The 23,668-nt window shown below is 39.4% G+C and overlaps 1 protein-coding gene and 2 long non-coding RNA genes across 3 annotated transcripts in view; 1 reads left to right on the forward strand and 2 right to left on the reverse strand.

Annotated features, from left to right (window-relative positions):
- Positions 1-1,497: 1,497 nt before the first annotated feature.
- LOC134564652 (uncharacterized) lies at positions 1,498-7,202 on the reverse strand. Its single transcript, XR_010083599.1, has 3 exons — positions 6,371-7,202; positions 3,614-3,735; positions 1,498-2,744 (listed from the first exon to the last, which is right to left on the reverse strand). It is a non-coding gene; the product is annotated as an uncharacterized LOC134564652 (long non-coding RNA).
- A 1,419-nt stretch (positions 7,203-8,621) lies between these two features.
- On the forward strand, positions 8,622-10,569 carry LOC134563625 (uncharacterized). Its single transcript, XR_010083400.1, has 3 exons — positions 8,622-8,665; positions 9,193-9,257; positions 9,795-10,569. It is a non-coding gene; the product is annotated as an uncharacterized LOC134563625 (long non-coding RNA).
- Positions 10,570-17,340: 6,771 nt separating this feature from the next.
- Positions 17,341-23,668, reverse strand: part of DIAPH2 (diaphanous related formin 2) — a 170,964-nt gene continuing 164,636 nt past the window's right edge. Inside the window, exon 28 of the mRNA XM_063423750.1 lies at positions 17,341-21,851. Within this exon, the coding sequence (XP_063279820.1) occupies positions 21,787-21,851 (65 nt within the window). The 3' untranslated portion in view covers positions 17,341-21,786. The remainder of the gene's footprint in view (positions 21,852-23,668) is intronic.

The raw sequence follows: 23,668 nt of genomic DNA on the forward strand, positions 1-23,668 counted from the left end.
GGTAGTGTTTGTTGTGTATACAAAATTAAATTCTGAGTGTGTCAACAAGGTCATATCACATATTGATTTGGTTTATTGGCAAAATGGGAGAAGTCCAGTTAATATTTACTTTGGGTTAAAATGGAATTCAACATCAGTTTTTCATTTTGAAAAAAATGGATGTAAATCGAGAGAAATCTTAAAATCTCAATAATGTGGAGCTATTAAAAGGTTTCCATATTAATATTGAGGAGTTAATTCAGCAATATTCAAATAGATCACAAAATAAAAGCACACAGAAAGCTGGATGAATCAAGGTGCTTTTGGAAAAGCAAATATTTAAACATTATCAACATTCAAATAAATATATAAATATCTACAACATTTGCTTTGGCTTGATTTATTTAGTTTAAAAATGAGCATTCCTGTTTTCAGGGAGTTGCTTTTTCTGTAAAGAACTTGGCTTTTTAAAAAAATTTTGAACAGTTCTGTGCACAAGATTGATAGTTGTGTCTATATATTTATGAACACAACTGTGATGTATGTGTACAAAATTGCGAATTCTATCATATTTGAGTCTAATGTGGAGTCTTACTTAACCTATATAATTAAAAAAACAGCTCCCTCCAGAGGTTCCCCTCTTTGGATGGCATTTATGTGGTTACTACTTAACGTTATTTCAGTTTTAAGAATGGCCTCCAAACATTCTGCTTCACTCTTATGAATGAAAAAAGCCCATAAACCATTATCAACTGATGAATGCTCAAAAGAAAGTTTGCTCTTTGTAATCTTTAGGACAAAGAGTAAAATTCAATGGCATTTTCCAGCAATACAAACCCATTTCAGACTTTGGGAATCTTACCAGAAAACATGGATCATATTTTCCAACCCATTAAAAATAAAATCCTGTTTCCACATAATTCAGAAGCACCAGAATAATTTATTACAAGGGAAGCTAAATATAAAGCTTGTGCTAAACTCTATTCATTAAAACTGCATTCTAAAGCAAAGCCTTCAGAAGCTGGAGCTGTGCTTGGGAACCAGCAAAGAATGAGGAATCCAAACCTTTCAGAAATGTCCCTGCCCTGGTGTCTGGAGGTGCCAGAGCCAGCCTTCCCCAGACATTTGTTCCTCTGCGTCACCACACAATGATGAGCAGCTCCTTCAGCACCTTCCCACAGGGATATTTGAGCATCCAGACATTTAAAAACAGATGGGAAGGGGGAGAGGCAAAAGTCTTAGCATGACCAAAATAGTAATTTTTTTCTTAGGAGTTTCAAGAGTTCTGAACAATCCCTCTCCAGGTCTGGGCTGGAAATGACCCCCAGCACTAGGCTGGGAAATAAACACATTTTTGGGCTGCATATTGGAATGCACAGCGAGGGGCTGGGGTGCTCTGAGAAGAAAAATCACAGCCTGAATGAGTTTGCATCTGAAGTTTTATTTATTTTCAATGTAACCTTTACATATTACAAACTCTTCTGTAGATGGCAAGCAGCTTGCTTAAGATGTTTCTTTCACTTGAAAGAAAAAGCCTTAAACCAAATACCAGCCAAGAGAATTCTCTGATTTATTTGCAGTAATGTTCTAGCAGTATAGAAAGGGTGTAAAGAATGCCTTGCTTTTCCCAACTCATAATCTTTCACAATATTGAAATGCTGTTTAGCAACAAGCAAATAAAAAGAACATTTAATACAAAACCTGCTACTAAACTGATAAACTTGATTCTGTAACTGAAGAATATTTCAACTCTTCTTTTTATTTGTCCATTTTCTCATCTACACCACAATGGCATTATGACCATCTTCAGTAGGGTGGGAATGGGAAAATGCAGCACAAGTGCATGAAAATTAAAATAATTAGCATGCACATGCTATCTCTGCCATTCCTATATAAACCATATCCATTTTTACTGTGTGCTGGCACTTATTTAGTTTTGCATCTGAATATGCAGTTGCAAAAGTGGTCATTGCTGAAGTTCGTCCTTTGGATCATCCAAGCTTACTGATTGATTGCCAGAGAGGTAAATGCAATAGTTTGACAAATCCCCTCAAACTGCTGAAAGAGTCTACTCAGCAATGTCTGAACATTGTTTCAATGTCACTTATTTTGTAAAAAAAGGACCATGACAAGGGAGTGTGTCTCACTCCCAACTCTAACAGCATTGTATTAAAAAAAAATCACATCAACGTCCATCTTTAAAGCATCAGTCCCTGGCTTGATCTTTAATTTGATTAGTTTGAAATCCCAAAGGTATACACTGAATCCTATGCTTTTGCAAAAGCAAAGTGCTGCCTGATTGCTGTATTAAACACAGATGCTGCTGACTTGCACAAAGATCCTGAAATCACGTTTTGTTTTCCTTGTTCAAAAATTAGTGTGATCTTTAAACAGCTGCTTTGTTGAGTCCACAGGTAGCTGCACTTTATTTGGAGAAAAATAATTCCTATATATAGCAGCCATATGTTTCCTTCCTCTCATAGGCTTGGTGGAAATTAGGTAAACAAACAAAAAAATCCTACTTCAAACTGCAAGGTATAAAGCAGGCTCTGCTTCTGTAGACATGCCAGAAAGAATTCTGTGAGGACCACATCAAGTCCAATAGCAGCATGAGGGTGGTGACTGGGGTCAGAAGTCTTTCCATTTACTTGGTGTTAAAGCCAACAGTGTTTAGCTGCATTTAAATCCTGACACCTGGGGAAGGATCTGCAATATTGAGGCCTTCAGATGGGAGTTCAGCTTTCCAACGTGCTCTCAGATGAGCCCTGAAAATGTAGTAATGAATTGAAGTAAGACTTTTACCTGATTCACATCTGCATTACAAAAATAACAATAGATCCCAGACTGTGAACAACAAGCATTTGAAGAAATGGGGTCAGGAATCTTATCATCCTGAGATAGAGAGCACCTTCTCTATTTTTCTCAGCTCACTGCCACACATACTGCCAGATAGTATTTATTTCATTCTTACACAAGTACAAAAGAGGCTCCTATCAAATCTCTGCACTTCAAGTTTCAGCTTCTACAGCATTTGATTTCGTTTCTTGCTTTATCTCTTTACAATTTTTGCCTGATTTGATTCTTATATTTGTGCCTCGTCAGAATACTATAAAAATCTCTTCAGTTTGTGATATGGGCAAAAAACACTTTGATGCCTCTGATGTTCAATCCCATCTTAATTCGTAAGTGATAAGTTTAGAAGGTTTAATCTCAGTGCCCACATGCCACATCTCAGAACCAGATCAGACTTTGGCAGGAATGGCAGGCTCAGCTTAGCAGAGCCCTGGATTGACAGACTGCAACGGGTCTGGGAGATGCTCCCGGGGAAAGCTGATTCATCTTTTATCATGGTGGAAATATTCATACTTCAGTTATCTCATATGGAAAACCAGCATTTTCAAATCAAAGGATTCTTATGGACAGCTATGAAATCAGATTTTTCTTGGAGTCGCTGCTCTGTGTGTAAGAATCGTTTTTACCTGAGCCAGTGCTCTAAAGAAGAGGGACTGTGCCCATCCAGCATTTCTGGGTCCCAGAGGTGTGAAAACAGAATATGAAGAGGTGGGTGCAGACTTCCATGTAATTATTGGTATAATAAAATACACACAGCTTTAATAATCTAATACATTCTCACCATCAGCATGTTTCACTGCAGACAAACTCATCAGTGGTCTTTGTTGTCTTCACTAAGAGGTCAAAAGAATAGAATTTCTTAAACTCCAGCTCTTCATACAGATAGGTTCAAAGGCAGGGCAGCTGGAAAGGGAGACAATACAAGTTCTGGTCTGAGGGATCAAGATAAACCAGAGAGTGCCAATGTGAAATACCTTTAAAGTTAAGAGAAATACATTTTTTAAAATTTTTTTTCTGTGTCTTTTCTACGAGGAGTGAAGTGTTGTAATAGAAAAGGCATAGAAATTCAGAGGAGAGCCCACACACCACGGCTCACAGGATTCCTGCTCAGTGTTACCTGGTGGGTTCCTGAGCCAGGCAGTGCTCCTGCCACAGCCAGCCATGGAAAATGAGAGGTCTCCACACTCCACTGTGTGGGACTGCCACCATTTAAATTACAGCAGCCTCAGTTTGCTCTGATATGCACTGGGGTTGAAACTGAGGCTGGGATTTATACAACATTTTACATTCCAGGTCTAACCTTTGCTCCAGTCCTGTGCCATGTTCAACATCTCACTCTCCTTTGCAGAGACTGGATTTTATTATCTTCTTTTTTACTTATACCCTTTCCTTCTACTTCCTGCTGAATGAAATCTGATTTCTTGTTCCCTTAAAGCTGGTGAGGAACTGTGTCCAGCCACTGCAGAGCTTTCAGGGATTCTGTTCCAGCAGCTGCTCAGCTTGGTACAAAGGCACTCACAGATGGAATTTTTCACTGCTTCTCACACAAGCTCAGCTCTTTGGAAGGAGATGGAGAAAACTTATTCCCATGGAAGATGAAGCAGTGACTGGCTGGAAGAAGCTGCCTCTGTGGATAATGATCATCTCTGATATTGCTTCATCATTTCTGGAGAGCACAGCTATCAATCCATGCCTAATCTAGACAATGTATTTCTACCTTAAAGTCCCCACATAGCACGAAATGACAACTGCAAAAGCTGATTTATCCAAGCTGCTCTGCTAACTCCTATTCCATGGCAGAACAGATAATATGCTGACAGACAGACAGCTTAAGGCTGAGCTCTCACTTGATCTCATTATGTGCCGACTGATGCAAGTTAGGAACTAAAGTAGTAAATTGTCATGCAGCAAACAAAACTTTTGTAACAGCTCATAGAAGTAGTTTCCAGATAAAGACAATACACTTTAATTATTTTGTTTTCCTGAAAAGTAGCTTAAACACTGACCTGTGCCACTACAGCTTCTTGTGGAATAATCCCAATAAAAGCTGCTCTATCTGAGAAATATTTGAAAGAACAGCATTTACTAGTTCTCATGTATGTTTAAATTGAAAGTAATTAGTGATTGATTGGAGCCAATTACATCTAGGTCAAAATGTTAAATACAGATGTAGCCATTTACCTGAGAAGTGGTTGGAGTGACATTTATTCCTATTTGTGGTGCTAAAAACAAACAGGGTCTGACTCCATTTCCTTCCAGACAAACAAAGCAGAGCTGGGTTTTCCTGCACTAATACCACAGCCTGTCAAGACTGGGGGCTGATTCCACAGGAGCAGGGCTGTCTGACTTCATCCAGGAGACAGGCAGGTCTATCTGAGACTTGTAATCTGACAGAAGCGGAAGTAGAAGAGCTCTCTATTTGAATAATATGAGGGGTTGCCTATATTTTTAAGCTTTCTCAACATGATACAGTTTCCCACAAAAATGTTTGGGTTTAGATAAGCCTATTCTGCAAGACTGAATTAACAAGAGCAAATAAAACCCAAAAAACCTAATTAGTGTTAATCCTCGAAAATATATAAAGTATTTACCATTTTATTTTTCTTGTTTATTTGGCTGACTTTGAAAGTCAATCGTTTTTGTTGGCTTTGTTTTGAAGTTTCATTAGCTGGTGGGTCACCACCTTTCCCTGTAGTGAGTAGTGGTTATCTTTCATGCCAACACAGACAGAAGATTCAGACATGATTTGTATTGCAGGTAATAAATGGCAATTATCAGCACCTTTTTCTGATGTGAATTGCAGTCTCTATATTGGGGGAACTAAATCTTTGTAACTTTGATGGAAGTGGATTAAAGTATAACCAGTCCTTGTCTAGTAACTTACTGGGGCAAACACTTAGAGGTCATGCATTCAATTTGGTGTAATTACAGTCAGTCTAATGATGAAGATGAAAGATAGTGTATACTTAATCAAGCAGATAAGCATATGAAGCTTTTGCATTAAAGATTTAATGGAACAATAGACACAGAAATGGAAAATGGACAGTGAGCAAAGCAGGGCCCTGCTGTGGCTGCTCTCCTCTACTCAGAGAGCTCAGGACAAACAGTAAATCCTTTCTTCTTTTTCCTCCATCCTTTTTCTGGAGATGCTATGATAAAAATCAGGAAAAGAGGAGACCAAGCTCAGCTTCAAGAAATGTAGTTAAATTTCACATTATTCCCATAAATGAAAACATGAAAGATGCCAGAGTAGATGCCCAAGATTTGAAATTCCTGCAGTCATGAAAGGGTGGGGTTGGCTGGGACCTTAAAGATCTCCTAATCCAACCCCCCTTTCATGGACACAGCCACCTACCACTACTCCAGGCTGCTTAAATCCTTATCCAACTTGGTCTTGAACACTTCCAGATTATTTATAGAGCAAACACAGCACTGCCACTCTGAGATCAGTTTTGTTTTCTCTGACTGAACCAATACCACCAGCAGAAATTAAATTTCTTTGTTCATATACTTAAATTCAAACTTTTATTTTATTTACCTTCAAAACCACGGGTGATCACTGGGGTGTCTGCAGCAAGTAAAATTCTACTTTTCCTCATCCTCACAAGGAACTCACACTCAAGACTGCCTCTTTCTGGGCTCAGAGGCTCAGCACAGGCATCACATCCAAACCCATTCCGCTGCGTGTTCCTCGGATGCAGCACTTCCCAGTGGGCTTTTCCTGGCCATGCTTTACATGCATTATCATGCTCTGCAGGAAACTCAGCAAGCACAGCAGCTTGCCAGAGTAAAAGCAGTTGGTTGGGGCCTCTTGTAATACAGCAGTTCAGCAGTTGAAAGGATTGTCTGTACATTTTGCAGCAAGGAAAAAAAAAAAAGAAAAGGTGTTGAATAAATATATTCCATGGAGTGGGAAACATGAGCATGAGCCTGTAGTACTCTGAGGAATGTTAACACAGAGCTAGGATAATGCTACCTCCTGCTTCTGGGAAGATTATTTTCCCAGCCTGAGAAAATGATAGGGCCACAAGTTATATGAAAGGAGATAGCAGGAAGCAGAAATTCTTCTTTTTTTAGATGTGTATTAAGAGAATATAGTGATAATTATTGAGACATATGATGCAGCAATTCAACTCTAAGATTCTCACCTAAGATATAAAACCTGAAACCAGGATTAGGCTCCTCAGCTTACAAGGAATTTAATATACACCCTCCTCTTCACCATTTTCTATTGACTAATGTGGGTGATATCCCAGTTGGATAAAGTCTGTATTAGACCAAAAGGTCAGGACTTTATTGTCACCATAATTCTATTCAGACTGATGAACAGGAGAGCCTGATACACAATTCTGCCCAGTGCAGTATTTAGAGCAGTATTAGTTATTTGGTGATCTGCTTAGAGCCCCTAAAGGCAGTGGGACTGAAATCCCAGGGACAACTGGAGGCAAACAATGGCAAGGGACACTGTAGATTTTCTAAACCTCAGATAACTGTTAGATGAGCCTTAGTAAAACATCTCACTGTGTCATTTCTATTTGGGAACACAATTCTTCACCTTCTGCCACGAGGGCTCTGTTTACCTGTGCAGCACCGGTGGTTAAATATCTCCTGCCTGCAACATCTGTTAAGAACTGGAGGGGTTTCAGACTGTGAACTGTAAAACTCTGATAACAAGACAGAAAACCTGGCCCAGTGACCCAAAACAAAGGAAGCAATGGATGTAAAAGGGTAATGCTGGAAGAAAGAAGGGAAGTTCTGAATTAACCTGGGATGATTATGTGTTCTGACAGAATGAAGTAACTCCTGCTCACAGTGCTAAAGCTACATGGCAGCAGAATGGAACAAAAACAGATGTAGACTTTGCAAGCAGTAGATAATAGAGTCTCTTCTCTCATACATGAGTAAATAGAGCTGCTGGGATAAATTCTGTCAACAGCCACTAAAAATACAAGTAATTAGACATACATTTAATATGCTAGATTTAATACATATTCATTTGAAAAGTCCATAAAGCTATACCATAAAATCCCAGAGGATCGTGCATGCTTTCTGTAGGACATTTTGTTATGTTTATCTACAGGATATATTACCCCTATTACAGCAGCTCCTGGTGCAGCTCTGCTCCATCCACATATCACTTCCATTAAAAGCTGTGCAACAGCTGCATGAAGAAGGGTTTTGTTTGTTTTAATCTCCCTGTGCTCCTGCTGGTTCTTCCAGTTCATATCCCTCATGGTTGGAGGGGCCAACAGAAGCCATGACCCTCGTATTCCTGGGTTCCACTGGGCAGGGAACTCTTGCTTCTCCCAGAGGGATGATTACTTGTCTGCCTTGGATTTCTCCCTTTCACTGGAGCCTCCTGGCACCATTAAACAATTTTATATTTCCCTCGTAGCAGCAGCTACAGTGCACTGTGCAAATATCCCCCAGTGCTCCCCAGCTCCTGGCCTCTGACCAACCTCACCCTGGTGAAATGGAGTGCAAACAAAAAACTCTGAAAGCACCAGGAGCACAGCTGCAGCACGGGAGCCCAGCCCCTGGCTGCTCTTGCAGCGTGTGGTACTGGTGCCACTGCTGCACTGATTCAGCCGTGCCTGAGAGCAAGGCTCAGACATGCCAGACTTCTATCATGGGAAAGCCTCTTCTGTGCACTTAAAAGTGCCTAGAAATCTTTTCAGGTCTGTCCTGTCCTTTGCAGACTGAGAATATTGCTTTCCCCCTTTCAATTTGCTAGTTACTTTTAGTTGCTAGCAACAGTTACTTTTAGTTGCTAGCAACAAATATGGCAGGAATAATTGTACACTTTCATGGGGAGAGAAAAGCTCTGCAGCTTGTAAGGTCTTTTTCTGTTCTTTTCAGGAATTCATTAGCTCTAATTTTGAATTATGGGAACATTTCTGGGTCCTGATTTGAGCCAAATCCCCTAAAGGATCGATCTGTTTTAGGTAGTTTGGTTTGCACATTTGAGAAAAGGGAAGTGTTGCTTCACTTGACCGAACAGTCCTGTGCTGATATTTCAATATGATGGTTGAAATTCTGGCCATCACTCGATCCCAGAGAAATGATGCCCGAGAATGTCATGTTATTGATTGAAAATGTGGGTAGTACCATCATGCTTTAAAAGCCACAAGAAGCGAAAACAAAAATAATAGTTTCCCAAATGCCAGTGTAATAAATAATATACCAGGAATCATTTAAAGAGATTGCAATGTATCTTCTGAAAATTTCCTCTTGTGACATTCAAGACATAGACAGGTGCTTTTTCTGGGATTATTTTTACAAATACTTCTATATAAATATTCTCAGTATGTAATGCCCTCCTTTTCTCATGTCCTTCAAACTGCTATCATTCTATTCCAGAACATTTTCCGTTACCAAGGAATTCCTGACGCTTGCTGGCTCCCTGTAATGGAAATGATACCCAGGTTTGTGCCTGAAAGGGATCCCAAGGAATCTGTCATGCAGATGAAAATCTGACAGTTGTCCCATTATCAGTGTAATTACACTGCTGGGTTAATGTGGGAAGAAAAGCTGTGTTTACCTATGTGAGGAGTTTCTTTGGTTCAGCAATTGTTCTCTCCTGCTATCACTGCACCCACCAACTTCAAATGGATGAGCTGAGCCCTGTTTTTCAATACAAGTGCACTGTAGCAAGGTAAAATGTTAAGTTAGGCATGCATAAATGTTCCTGATGTGATTCTAGTGGAGGATGTTTGACTGACAGGCAGACAGAAGAAGGTCTATTTATACAAAAACAGGCAGCGTGGATGGAAGGCTCCTCCTCTTCTGCCATTCCTTCCCCAATGCCTTGTTTGATTTGCACCGCCAGTAATGGCAGACAGCAGAGCAGCTCAGGCTCCAGTCCATTCACACTTTAACATCTTGCAAAACTGCAAACGAGCTTGCAGGTGTCTCTGCAAACCACGGGGTTCTCAAATTCTTCCCTGAATATCTTCCCCAAGGACACCCAAGGCATATTCGGGCACTGAGGATTTGACCACCATCAGACAGAAGGCTGAAGACCCTGCATGGCAGACAGGAGAAGGTGCAGGTCAGGGCAAACATCACCTGCCCAGAGCTCAGGGCCCTCTCTCTGCACCCTCATCCTTGGACGAAGGGAATCCCTTGCAAATGCCTCTCATCCCAGGGACTGACACTTCTCCAAATGTTTCCCTCCCAGCATTTGAACAATTCTCTCAGGGATTCCTGGGGTGACCATGGAGCTGGAATTGATCTTTGTGGGTCCCTTCCCACTGAGAATATTCTGTGATCCTGTGACTCCAGGGTGAATTTGGCTCATAAACTGATAGTCCCTGCAGGGAAGGAGAACCGCTCCACCCGTAGGATTTCAAAGCCTTACAAACCCAGTTCAGAAGCCACTTGAGAAGAGGGGGACTAACATTAAGAATCTTACTTTAAATTTTATCCTCTCAATTTCCTAGGCAAAAATGTACAATGACAAATGAGTGTAGTGTTAAACATGAGTGTCCTTACGTGGCAAAGTAAATTAATATTACTGCCCAGAAAACCAGGGTCACATGAATGTGAATTGGTGTGGTTTCCATCTCTGTATTGTCCTAAAATATCTGTCAGTATTGCTGCAACAAATAGAGCTGAAACACAGCAAAAATGAGAAAGTTGATTTCTTTGACAATTCTTAGAGGTCCTGTCTGCCACTAGCCTTAATGTCTGTTGTTATTATGTGGTGTTTCTGTACGTTGTACAAAATGTCTGGCTTGAAGCAAAATACTGCAGTATGTCAAATAAAACAAATTTAGTACCAATCAGCTGCACTAATTGGAATGACAGTGACATTCTGCACTACACTTAAGAGTGGAAATACCTTACAGACAAGATTCTGACATTTGACTGAGATTCCCTGTTCAGGCTAATGACATTGTCTAGAAATGCTGCAATCATAGCACAGAATTCAAAATGTATTAACACAGTTATAGTATTTACAAAATATCTTAAGCCTTTGACACAAGATATTCTGCTTATAGAAGGAAAAAGTAGTTCTCTCTTACTTTGTGAAAGAAAGGATCTACTTTTATTTTAATAATGTCAGTGCAAAATAGAAAAACGATCAACTACACTACTGACAAAATTACGTTTCCTCTGATCCTATATTGAAATCCAGGGTTCTTTATAAACACAGTTTCAAAAATTTGAGATTTTTCTTTCCCCCTTTTTCTAAGACCAAGCAAGAAATCCTTTGTGTCAGCCAGTAGAGACAACTGGTAATCACCCACCTGCATGAGGAGTCCTGGCCAGTTTCCACACCCCTACTTCAGCTGCTCAGCTCAGGGAGATGGACTTGACACTGGATATAAAGTCATTGTTTAATTTGCATTGTCCAATCAGTCTGATAAGACTGAATGTGTGGTGGAATTTTGATAGAGGAGGCACTTGTTCACGAAAATAAAAGCGAATCAACATGAGCAAGGAGGATTGCATGAGAAATAAATTACATTATATACAATGATAAAATATACTTATATATAATTATCATATAAGAAATATATATATATATATTTTTTTTTTTGCATAAGAAAGAATTAACAGTTGTTAGTAACAATTAACTTGGATTAAAAGCTGCTTTGGGATGGAGGTCACTTCCTTTTCCAGGGAGCATCCAACTCAGAGGACCAATTTATGGTGACTCCCAAGTCCTAGAAAACAGAACTCATTCTGCATAAAACAGTGTTTTCAAAAGGCAGGATTTTATGAATAAAATTTTGGAATTCTTAATCAGCTCAGGGCAGTATTCACAGAGTGCAATTCCAAAGCAAGCTCTAGAACAGGCACCTTAACTGACACATCTGCGATTGGGATTTAAAACTTCAACTTTGGCCTTCCAGAGGAATCTTGTGGGCAACTCCCTTAAAACTGGGAACTAAAACCAGCACACCTAAAAAGAGGGTGTTTAAAATTCAGATCTCAATCTTTCTGCGCATTTTTTCTTTTCCTAGCAATTAAATAGGATAAATGTTTCATTAAAAAATGTTTAAAAAAAGCACACTGCAGAGAGCTAGGGACATGAAAAACTTACAATGATAAAGAAGCTCTGAGTGCTTCTGCCATGTTATGATATCATGTTCTGATGATTAAATTGGTTTAAATATTAGCTATAGTTAGAGCTGTGCAAAATAGATTTTGTTTTTCAGAAATTACACAGAACTTTTCAATTTCATAGAATCCTGCACTGCCTCAGTTACGGGCTCCTTTTGCAGTGCTGATTAAATAGCTTTTTGCATCAAAAATGCAAATATATACACATTTTTGGTGCAAAACACTCTTTGCTTGAACACTCTTACGTCTGCTGTGATGCTGGCCTGTTTGTGCTCAACAAATTTTTCTGTTCCTGGAACTTCATAGTACATTACAGGCTCTAAACAGACCCACTTGGGGATAAAGAAAACATCCTTAAAGTTATGCAAAACATGCATAACAAAATGCAAATACTGTTTACAGTTTTCGGCATCTCAGTATAGCAACTCACATTCTAAATTGCAACCAGCTACCAGCTATATGGAAAAGACTTTAGTCAGCCTCTGTGATGGATATTTGTGGTGTTGTCCTGCAGGAAGGCTGGGCCCAGCTTCAGGTGTGAACTAGAGATGGTTGATTTAGATGTATTGAACTCTGCCACCTGCAGAATGAGGTGCAGAATGAGATTTCTTCATTTCTCTGAAGGTTTTCCTGGGAAGGACATTCAGCCAGGCAGGATGTTGCATCCTGTAGGGGAGAGAAAACCAGACTGGATTTTAATTCCACCACTGTCATAATGAATTGGGGCCAAAATAATAATTCCCATCACACACTGCTGGGCAATCACAGATTGATGTATTTACATTTTGCCAGGATGAGAGATGCCTCCTGAAACCTCTGCTTCTCTCACCCTTGCACCAGGGATGGGTGCAGTCCTTGCCACTGCTCACTGGCAGAGCAGCACACGTCCCCTCACCCCTCCACACACATATACCCTGCACTAAGGAAAAATCCTCACGTTCAGGACTCAATATTCCGTTTCCTGGCATGCTGCATCAATAAACCAATGACACTTCTGTCAGTCTTTCCCCTGGTCAATGCTGCCTCCTCAAGAGGCATAAAACTGTCCATAAAACTGTCTCCCCCCACTGTGACCAACTCACAGTCACAAAATGATTCTGGAGAGTAGGGAAGAAAAAAACATTGCAAAAGAGTGTCAGCTTGTAGAAAAAGGAGCACAGGAGGTTGCATGGATGAGAATCCAGCAGAGTGGGAACATTGTTCAGGTGGTAGCTCAGCTAAGAGCCATTTTCCAAGGAGCAGAGAAAAGTGAAGAATGTTTTAACAGCACATCCTGGCCCACAGGGCTTCCTTGGGTGAATCCTGCCTGCAGGAGTGAAGTGATTGCTGATATGAAAACTGGGATGATCTCCTCTTTGCTTCAGTTTGCTGAATTTTGTGTCTTTAGAAAATTTCCCAGCTGTTCTGCTGGACATTTCTTGCTTCTCCAGTTGGAAAATGCAGATGTTCACTGAGAAATTCAATTTTCTGCTATGCAAAGGGTGGCCCCTGAAATGGTGTGGAGAGGCATGAACCAGCTGGAAGAACACTGGACAAAACACACAGTGGAAGGAAAATTTGCTTCACTGTGAAAAGAATCTAAGGTTCAACAGAAACCTTTTGGTTTACATCAGCCATCAGATTGTACCTGACCTTTCACACCTGCTCCTCTCTAGACTCAGGCACCTGCAACTGATCCCCCATGAAAGAAATCTGATGAAAATCAAAATGAAAGAAAATTATGACTGTGTTGGTACTGGATTGTAACAAAAATTGCAGGCTCTGCCTTCATTAGGAGCAAACAGGATATTAATGTAGGAAAAGTAGCATACTTTGCGTGGAAAACATCTTCACGATCAAAGATCTGCTTTATATAATTTGCTTCCTTGATTATACAAGGAACTACATGTGAAAATATAGTTTTGCTTTACAGAAGAATTTACATTAAAGGCTTCCCCTGCTCATCTCCTCCAGTTCCCACCTACCTTGATCAATGCACTTCTCCTCACTGCAAGTGTTCATCAGTCTGGCTCAAACTGAAAGCCAGTCATGGGGAAATCAGCGAGCACCAGCAAAAAACCTGAGTGGTGAATAATCCTTGCAGTTTGCAATACCCAAAATTAAACCTGGCATAACTTTTCTATCAGATATCTTAATAATATGCATAAATAGGCTTTATTGAAAGGCCAACATTTTCTAACAGTGCAACCAGACCAAGACATCAGAGGTGGTGTTCAACAGATGAATTTTTGTCGCCCTCCAGGTTCTCTTTGCATTTGGTATTTCAAATTTTGCCTCCCAGGAAGCTAAGCTTGACCCTCAGAGCCTGTGTGGCTCACAGATAAGTAGCTGCAAGTCCAAATCTCTTGTTGAGCCACACAGGGGAATAGCTCAAGAGACCTTTTATCTACTGTGTCAGCCTTTTGCCAAATCCAGGAATCAGGAAAATTCAGATTTTGCAGGGCAAAATACGTGGTGAGCTCAAGACAAACACAAATGAATGGCAAAAGACAACAATTCCCTGACAGAGTTCACTGAAACCCAGAAAAATGAAGTTTGTCCTTTTTAAATTGTTCCTTTGTGTAAAAGGGATTATTATAGTGCCTGTGATTTGGGGCTTCTTTAAATGGCTGCTGTTGTAAAAGTCAGATTACCAAAATGAAATGATTTAGGAGGAAAACACAAGGGCAGATGCAAAAAGCCCTCAGAAGCACCCAAAACAGTTTCTGCTGAATTATTTAGGACAGTTATGCTCTTGTCGCCTCTTGTAAGTTGTGCCTACTCCAGTTTAAAACCATCATATTCTGGAGGAACTCCAAGTGGAAAGAGCATTAAGCCCTGCACTTCAGCATGTATGTAAGTCTTGCAATGAGTGCAGAACTATTGCAGGGGCAAAGCAGTTTCTTCTGATTCCAGATTTAAAAAAAAATAGGTATTTAATTCCACCTCATAGTTAAGAAACATCCTTTAAATTAACTCCAGCTTTATCTATTGTAAAGTTATGCATTAGAGAAACTTGTTTTCTAAGCTTATGGCAGTTCCTTGGTGATCTCTGAAAAGAACCCTCCACTTTAAAGATGGGAACTTTTGTCTGAATTTTGCAGGGAAACTTTGCACTGAATTTTGTCAGTGCAGTGTTGAGGATGGCCACTGTTGTAATAAATTTGCTAAGCTTCCACTTTCTTCATCCCAGAAAAGCCAATTCTTTATTTTCACCCACTTTATACAGTTTTTACAGACCTCATGTGCAGCTTTAATGGGTTAATAGTTTCTTGCCAATTACTCTATTAGTTAGTAAAAGGTAGTCTACTTGTCCATCAAATCTCTCTATTCTTGGATTGTTTATATAATCTTCACTGATTCTCATGGGACAAATCCCTTGTTATTGCAGGTGCATTTGTTTTTCACCCTCAGAATAGACTGTTGTGCTAATGAGTTTTCACACTTAGATTGTTTTCACATGGGAACTTGCAAAATACTTAGAAGAAGTGACAGGCTATCTTTGGCAATTTAGCAGAGCAGGCCTGATTTTATGAAGCCTTTCTTTAATAATTCTTTTACCTGTCACGACAGGCCACCCAACCTCAGCAGGCAAGAACGGTTACTATCAGAAAAATGCAATTTAGACATTTGGAAGGCAGTTCTGGCTAAGCAAGTGAGTGAACCCCTGCCCTCTGCCGTCCCCAGGGCATCTCTGGGGCTGTGCAGCACCTGATGTGCCCCTGACGGACAAAATCTGGCACTTCCCCCAGCAGGCTGCTGGATGAGAGCTGAGCAACACCTTGTGTTGGATGGTGAAACTCACCGTACGCCCTGAGCCTGCTCCCTCCCCTCCTTAGCTCTGCCTCTCTGTGCCACCAGCCAGGTTTTCTCTCTGAGGCATTTCTGTGTTCTCATCACTTTGTGAAACACCAGCTTTCAGAAATCACTTTGTAACACAGTTTTGTATGTATTCTATTCTTCCTCATTATTTCTTCCTGTCCTTTCCGGCATTCATATGTGATTCCAAATGCTGCTTTCCAACCTTTCCAAATGTGTAAATCATGAAGTTCCTTGGGATATTTTTGCCAGCATGATTGAGAGCTCAGACTGACAGCTGGTTATCAGCATCCCGCTTCCCCCTTTTGTTGATCCTTCACTATTCAAAAGTCAGATGCTTGTCTCCCACTCTCCTCAAGTGGAGAGAGCTCTCTTCTACCAGTGTGTGCTTTAAATATCATCCGATTGAGGAGGAATGCCATAATGAAGTAATAATTACATTATGCTGTTGTGAATGACACCAGATTACTCTCTGTTGTTACGTGCCTGCTGTGCAAACGTTATGGGGGTGATTCAAAAGACACTTTGTGTCTGGTTAAATTCACACGAACTTGGAGATCCTTGGAAATGTTTTCTCCCAAACAGAATCCATGTCCAGTTTTGTGAAAAAGAATTTATGAAATAATTTTTAACCACCTGATACCACAATTAAGTGTACTTTTAAGTTTCACATGATGAGTTTTTAAAGGCAGGGAATCAGCTATGTCTAGGTAATTATGAGATGAGAACATTAATGTTATAAACAACAAATACTCTATCAGCATGCAGAGGGTGTTAAGGAAAGCAACGACAATTTTAATAAACTCCTACAATCGATATTAGCACTATTTAAAAAACCCCACAATTATTAAGGCTTCAAGAATTAAAGCTTATATAAAATTAATATTTCTGCAGGCACTTGCAGAAGGTTTGAGGGAATGTTTTATATATATATATATATATATAAATATATATGGTGCCTTTGACTATCCCTGGGCACCTTTTCCACATTTAAAAAGTTACTTAAGGAGAGTTATATCAACATGGCTGCTCATATTCATTAGGGTTATATCCAATTAGAATATTAGAATTTTGAGTAAAATTCAGTGCTATCTCTCTATATTGTTATCCAGTTCAGTCTATTCTGGTGACATCATTAAAAGTTTTGAAGGGAAGAGTCTGTCAAGTTTGTGTTCTGATAACACCATTTTGGGAATGAATGAAATAATTTGGAAAATGTCAGCCATAGCTGTCTGACTATATGTCTGTTTAAAAATTCTATACTGAAATCTAGCCTCTTAAAATAAATATGGACCCAGGGGATTTGTTCATTGATTCCCTTTTATTGTTATTTTTGTAAAAATTAAATGGTATCACCATGATTTAATGTTGGGTTTTTTTAATTAACACCTTTTTGGATTATTTGGTTTTTAAAGCTCTCCTTCATTGGAAAAGGCACCTTGTTCCCCACATTCAAGTCAAATAGAATTGACACCTCAGATTAAAAAAAAGGACAAAAATCCTTAAAATGACAGTAAGCATTATTGGAATGTAATTTCAGCATGACAATTTTATACAGCAAATCCAGGCTTTGACGTGATGGTACTCAATAGGAAATAATCATGATAATCAAGTAAAACATTGGTGCATCTACCAGAATCGTGGTATGTATATCTTTATTACCGTTTTCAGAATACATGGTTAAACAATGGCCAAGCTGTGATTTCATCAAATTCCTATTTTCAACATTACATACAAACACAGAGCTGTTTAAAAAATAGAAATGCATGAGTTTTGTCACCTTTTTTTTTTTTTTTTTTTTTTAATTTTTTTTTTTTTTTTTTGGCATCAGGAGTCCTATAACTTCCAAAAGGGAAATCAAATGGTGCATGATAGCAGACTGAACTGTAATAGGTTATTGTTCACATTCTGTGGCATATGTATCACCTCAAACAGTGCTAAAAGCACTCCAAGAACAAGTCCTTCTCCTTTCCCACTCTCCCAGTGACATCAGTGGGTGCTTGCAGGACTGCAGGATGCACAGGCTCACACAATTTCCTCCCTGGAGCACAAAAGCAGCACTATGAGACCTGGAGACACTTGAAGCTGAGGCGTTTGGCTGCATCTGCTTTGATTGATTCCTTTTTTTTTTTAATTATTTTTTATTTACATTTCGTGCGCATGCATGGGCGTGTGTGGAGACACTGCAGAAGAAGAGGTTTCTTACGATACTTATTTAAAAATGAGTTTAAACTTGCAAATACAGTATGGCACATCAGAAGTGGGCTGGACACTGCTCAGCACTTGTCCTGCCCGACCTTGCAGCACTTGGAAGGCAAACAGCAAAGTAGAACTCAGCCAAAGCCTTTGCTGAATGGAAAATAAGCCATTTACATACACAGGCAAGTTTGCTCCCACAGAACTATTACCAGCTTGAAATATTTACTAGCTAGATCATTCTCAGGGTAGGAAGGACTAAAGGCACCCATCAAAGCAGGGCTTGCCTGAGGGATGCAAAAGCTGAATGCTGCAAAGTTTCCTTAACAAAAGCTATGGGAGGGTTTCCAGAGCCAAGCCTAAAACTCAGCCAGATTCTCAAGAGTTTGGTGTACTGTGGGACGAATTTAAAGTAGGTTACTAATGAATTGTGGCTTGGATAGAAACCATGAAAATATTATGTTTTTTTACAGCATTTGTCTGAGGTAGTACATATACCACACACAAAAATGCAAAAATATACAGATATTAATGATTATTTGCATATTACAGAAGGGAGCTATGGGAATGCTCTTGTATCTCAGTTCCCAAGAAGAACAGATCATTTTAGATCACATTTCTCACATTGACCACAGTCAGCTAAAACCAGAACAAATGACAATATTCCTGGGAACACTCCCTGGAGCTGTTTGCCAGTGCCCCCTGAGGCAATGATTCTGTTTTGGTTTTAGCCAAATAATTTGATTAACCCAAACACCACTGGTGTGCTGGGAAAGGATCCCCATTGAATCACAGACAAACATACATGACAGACTGTGTTGCACTTGTTCTCTTAGTAAACTGCATAAAACTGGATTTAAAGGAGCCCAGTGCCTCCCCATTTCTGATCTGTACAGCCAGCAGTTCAGCTACAGATACGTATATTTGTACATGATTGAAACATTTCATTCCCATGACATTTGGAGGTTGAGTTCGATTCATCGCAAAGGTAAAATCATCTTCCTCTTAAATAAACTAAGAAATGTAAACAGTGTAACATCATTAAAAAAACCCCAAAACTCTCTCAGTACTTGTAACTAGTAAAATGTGAATGCAAACAGATTTGCTGGTATATTGTTAACGTCATGTCTCAGAGGACAGAGAGTGAAACATAATTAGCAAGAAATTTATGTATGAACCCTCCAGTGATTTTCTTTCTGGGATTACTTTGAATACAAATATAATTTAACTGATATATTTCACTTTTTCAAAATTAGAAAATAAGGCAAGTGCATTTCTGAAAAAGGTGCTACTCTTCTACACTTCTAGATAAACATGTGACACCTCTGAAAATTAGATCAATAATAAAAACATTAAAAATATCTGCAATTTAATATAGACTGAAAAACTATCAAAAGACAAAGTGACCAGCATCAATTTCAGAAAATATTTTAGACTTCATAAATACGAGCACCCTATATTTACATAAATTATCTCCTAAACTAGTTTTCCTTTGAAAGACACTTTTGTTCTAACAGATATGTCCATTAAATTATATAAATGTTTCAAATATGAAAAAAATAGTAGTAAAATAGAAGCATCAGATGATGTTGTTATTTTGGATTTGCCTTTTTTTCCTAAGATTTGGTTCTTGAAAATCTGTAGTCAGCTTTCACAGAGCTTTCAAAAAAAAAAAAAAAATTATATAACCCATGGAAATTAAAAACCTGTGCACTAATAATTACTGCTGTCTTATAAAGATTCTGTGGAGAGCTTTTGAGTTTTCACATGTAAAGATTATACCAATACTTGTAAATCCCAGCAAAATGCTAATTTCAAAATCTGAATTCCAAGACACTATTGATTTATATAGACATTATGAACCTAGTCCTTTGAACTGGCTTTGTACCTTAAGCACATTTTTATACCTGTAAATTTAATAGTTCCATTTAAAGAAGCAATGCGTCAATACAAGGCTGATGTTGACCTTGCACAAAAAGGATAGAATTATTTTTAGCTCTTACTGATAAACAAGGAGACAAAATCCTGTTGCATGCTTTTGCTTTTTTTTTTTTTTTTTAATTTTTTAATTTTTTTTATTTTTTTCCTTCCTTGCTAAAGTACCATATGACTCTTCAGCTTGTTACTAAAACCCCTAAACAGGTTAGAGAGAGTATTTAGTTGACAGCAAGCATTTCACTAGGCTTCAGTGGTATTCCTATGTTTAGAGCTATGGGCAAACCCCCTGCATTCTTTGAAGACAAGTTTTGAAAAAAAAAAAAAAAAAAAATGCAATACTAGATTGAAAAACAGCTTTCTATCTTTTCTTACAATAATGTAGTTTGTAATTGTGAGAATCTATCCCCAAACTAGTCTGATAGTTTTATCAGAATCTCACAAGAGAAGCAAAAAGAATTTACTGTACAAAGATGCTTGGCTCAAGCAGTAGTGCAAAGATCCACTGCCCCAGGAGCAAAGTCCCTCCAGAGCATGCAGTTTGTGCACAGAAACCACGTGACACCTCACCTTTCAAACAGGCTTTATAGACACTAAAAAAACCCCAAGCTCCCCATAACACCAGGCAATAAAAGCATCCACAATAATTTCATCAATCAGTGATAAGCATTAATAATCTGAGAACAAGTGCCAGCTACTACAGAGCATCCTGATTCTTTAAAAATATCATAGCTCAGCAACTTATGCAGTAGTTCCACTGGAATTCCACTTCAAATCCTCCATCCCATCCAGGTAAGCAACGGACCTTCAGTGAGCAGGATGGGGCAGCTGGCCTGACCCCAGCCAGTCTGGACACTCTCCTGGGGACAAAGGGGACAGTGGCTCCCCAGGAAGTGGCAGCTGAGGAACTGCAGTGCAAGGGCCTGGCCACCAAGGGGAATAGGAGAAGCTTCCCAAAAATCTGACTTGGCCACTGCTGGGCAGTGCTCCAGGTAGGAAATGTGTTGGTAGCTGCTAAACTCTCAGCACTAAAATCCACTAGTGGAGACCCTGCTGCATATTTTACCTGAGAAACAGAGGAAAAACTCAGAGGCAGTTCTGAAAAACTTCACCATGTAGCTTGTCTCTGAAAACTTACACACAGGTATTTGAGCATCATCAAAATAGGACAATCATACTTTCCTCCAAATATCTTTATAAAGAATATACAAGTGCACAATTAGAAAAATCCCTCCTTAGATACAGTTAAAAACATATTCTCCCCTTGATATCATTTAGGAAAAATCCTATGCTCTGTTTTATTTATTTTTTTTCTCTTTAGCAGTGATAAGTAACTACACATCATCATAACACGGAAAGTATAGATATGTGGTGTATCCTACTGGCAGCTAAAACAGCTGAATCCACCAGGCTTTACACTGAGATAAGGTTTTCAGCAACCTGACTGGGGCTATGTGTTGCTTTTTTATGGTTACAAAAAAGATTCTGATAATGTAGACCAGCTCATCTCTGAATTTATCAATGTACAATTTTATTATTTTTCCTTTCATGTTCAAATCAGAACTGCAAATGGAATCCACAGCTGTACTCTTTCAACAGAACTGTATTTTCTTACCCATATAAAATATAATCTAGAAATCCCCTAGAACTCCTTTCATGTTGAGTTGCCAGCTTAAACAAAAAGGGGTGGAAAAAAAGAGAAAGAACATAAGAAAATAAGATATATACCCTACTGTTTAACACTGTTTACATATCTTGGTAGTTGGGGTAATAAGATACAGTATATGGATTTTTTTAGCAACAGCTTTAAAATTACATATTTTTACACTGTCTCATTTAATCAATACCAGTATTCCTTTATGACCACTGCCAATTTGGATGATAAACACTTCCCAAAGCTCATCCACTTCATTGTAAATAAAACAATTCATTAATTCTTTGGCATCAGAAGAATCATACAGCTGCAATTGCTCCATTGTGTCGAGAACGAGACCTTTCCAAAGTTACTCGTTTGTTATCTGTAACAAAAAAAGAGGAAAAAAACAAATCACCACAAGATTTGAAACATGGATAATGCAATGTCAAGAGGTTTTCAAACAGCCTTGAAAATAATTCTGAATGATATGTAAATAAGTAAGTAGGAGACTGGATCAGAGAAGTTTCACACTGCAGCTGCCAGACTGAGTTCAAGAGTTCTGCAATCAGCAATAAATTGCTTTCTTGATCAGAGAAGCTGGATGATAAAAGCATTAGGAGAATCTTGAAGCATGATCCCCTTGGAAACAGCACATAATAAATAAAATTCTGGGTAAAAATCTTTCAAATTTTATACATTTTATGCACAGAATCTCTGGAAAAATACATTTCAAGTTTCATGACAATGCACTGACCAGTGCCGTGGTGAAAATGTGGTAGATACTCCAAGTATAAAAGCCCAAACACCTCTCACTATAATTTGGTACAGAGTTAAAAATAGAACAGTTAAATCAGCTACTTCCTAAGCATTTCCTGATGGTGCAACGTGAACAACTTTTAGTATAAAATATTACACAGTAATTATTGCAATGAATAATAAATACATCTCTATCACAGGAAAACAATCACCAAGTACTAGCCACACTCCTAAATGCCATAAAATTTTAAAGCCATGAATATACACACACACACACACACACACACACACAAAAAGGAGCAGAAGAATAACCCCCTTTTAGTGCTCTGCAGGTTTGCATCTTTCTTTCTGACAATGAGTTCTTGCCATGCAAAATTTTTTGGTTTGTTTTGATTTGGCCTGTTCCCTCACGTCCCATTCAGGTGCTGCTCTGCATCACTTCTGTCCCTACACTGCTGCAGCATTAGGATGTCCCAAAAGAGGGCTGGGACTTTTACTCTGGGCTAGAATATCATAAAGAAATTGATGCCTTTTGGGGCTACCTAAAAACAGAGGCCAGACAAACTTAAGGGAATAAAAAGCAGTTCTATTTATTGAAGGGCCTTCAGGTATATTTTGGGCAGACAAAGGCCCCCAGGGTCTGCATCCAAGAAACTGGCCATGGGGTCACAGGCTTTCACAATTTTATAAGTTTCATTTGCATATTGGGGGTTCATCTTCCAATTACAGCTTCAGGTAATGAAGTCATTCACCCCAAGTTTGCTCCCCCCCAACTCACTTTTGTTTACCTCTCTCAGGGCCTGAGGCATTGAGGTGTCCTTGATTCCCAAGCCTGGAGAGGAATTGTGTCTGACCAAAATGAGAAAGCAGCAGCAAACACTGTGTGTGGAGTTTAGAGTTATACACTGAAGAACCGCAGGATTACAGATATGTGAAATATATAAAAGCTGAAATCCTAAGGCATCTGAGTCACTTCTCAAGCAAAACACCTGCCAGGTACACTGCAGGCACTAGGTTTCCTCAGCTTTTCCCAAAGATTCAGCTCCCCCTGCCTGCCCAGCCCACCCGGCAGTGCCATGCGGGGGGCTGGCCACAGACCTCAGGTCCACAACACGTCTAGGGGTACAAACAGTCTTTGAACTGTTTCTTTGGGTGAACTTGAGTGCCGGGGCAAGGCTGGAGCAGGGACAGAGCTATGATCCAGCAGTGGCTGTGAACACCTGCAGGGATGGTGCCAAGAGGCTGCAGCCAGGCTCTGTCCAGTGGTGTCCAGTTGGCAACAGGCACAACACAGGCACAACCGTGACCAGCAGGAAACTCCTCCTGACTCTGCAGGGCTCTGGGCATTGCCCCAGAACGTGCTGCAGTCTCCATCTTCAGAGATACTCCATCCCAGTCCTGGACAAACTCCAAGGAACCAGGCTGGGCACAGTGGGTGACCAA

The sequence above is a fragment of the Prinia subflava genome, chromosome Z, assembly GCF_021018805.1.
Source record: "Prinia subflava isolate CZ2003 ecotype Zambia chromosome Z, Cam_Psub_1.2, whole genome shotgun sequence".
In the NCBI taxonomy this organism is placed as follows: domain Eukaryota; kingdom Metazoa; phylum Chordata; class Aves; order Passeriformes; family Cisticolidae; genus Prinia; species Prinia subflava.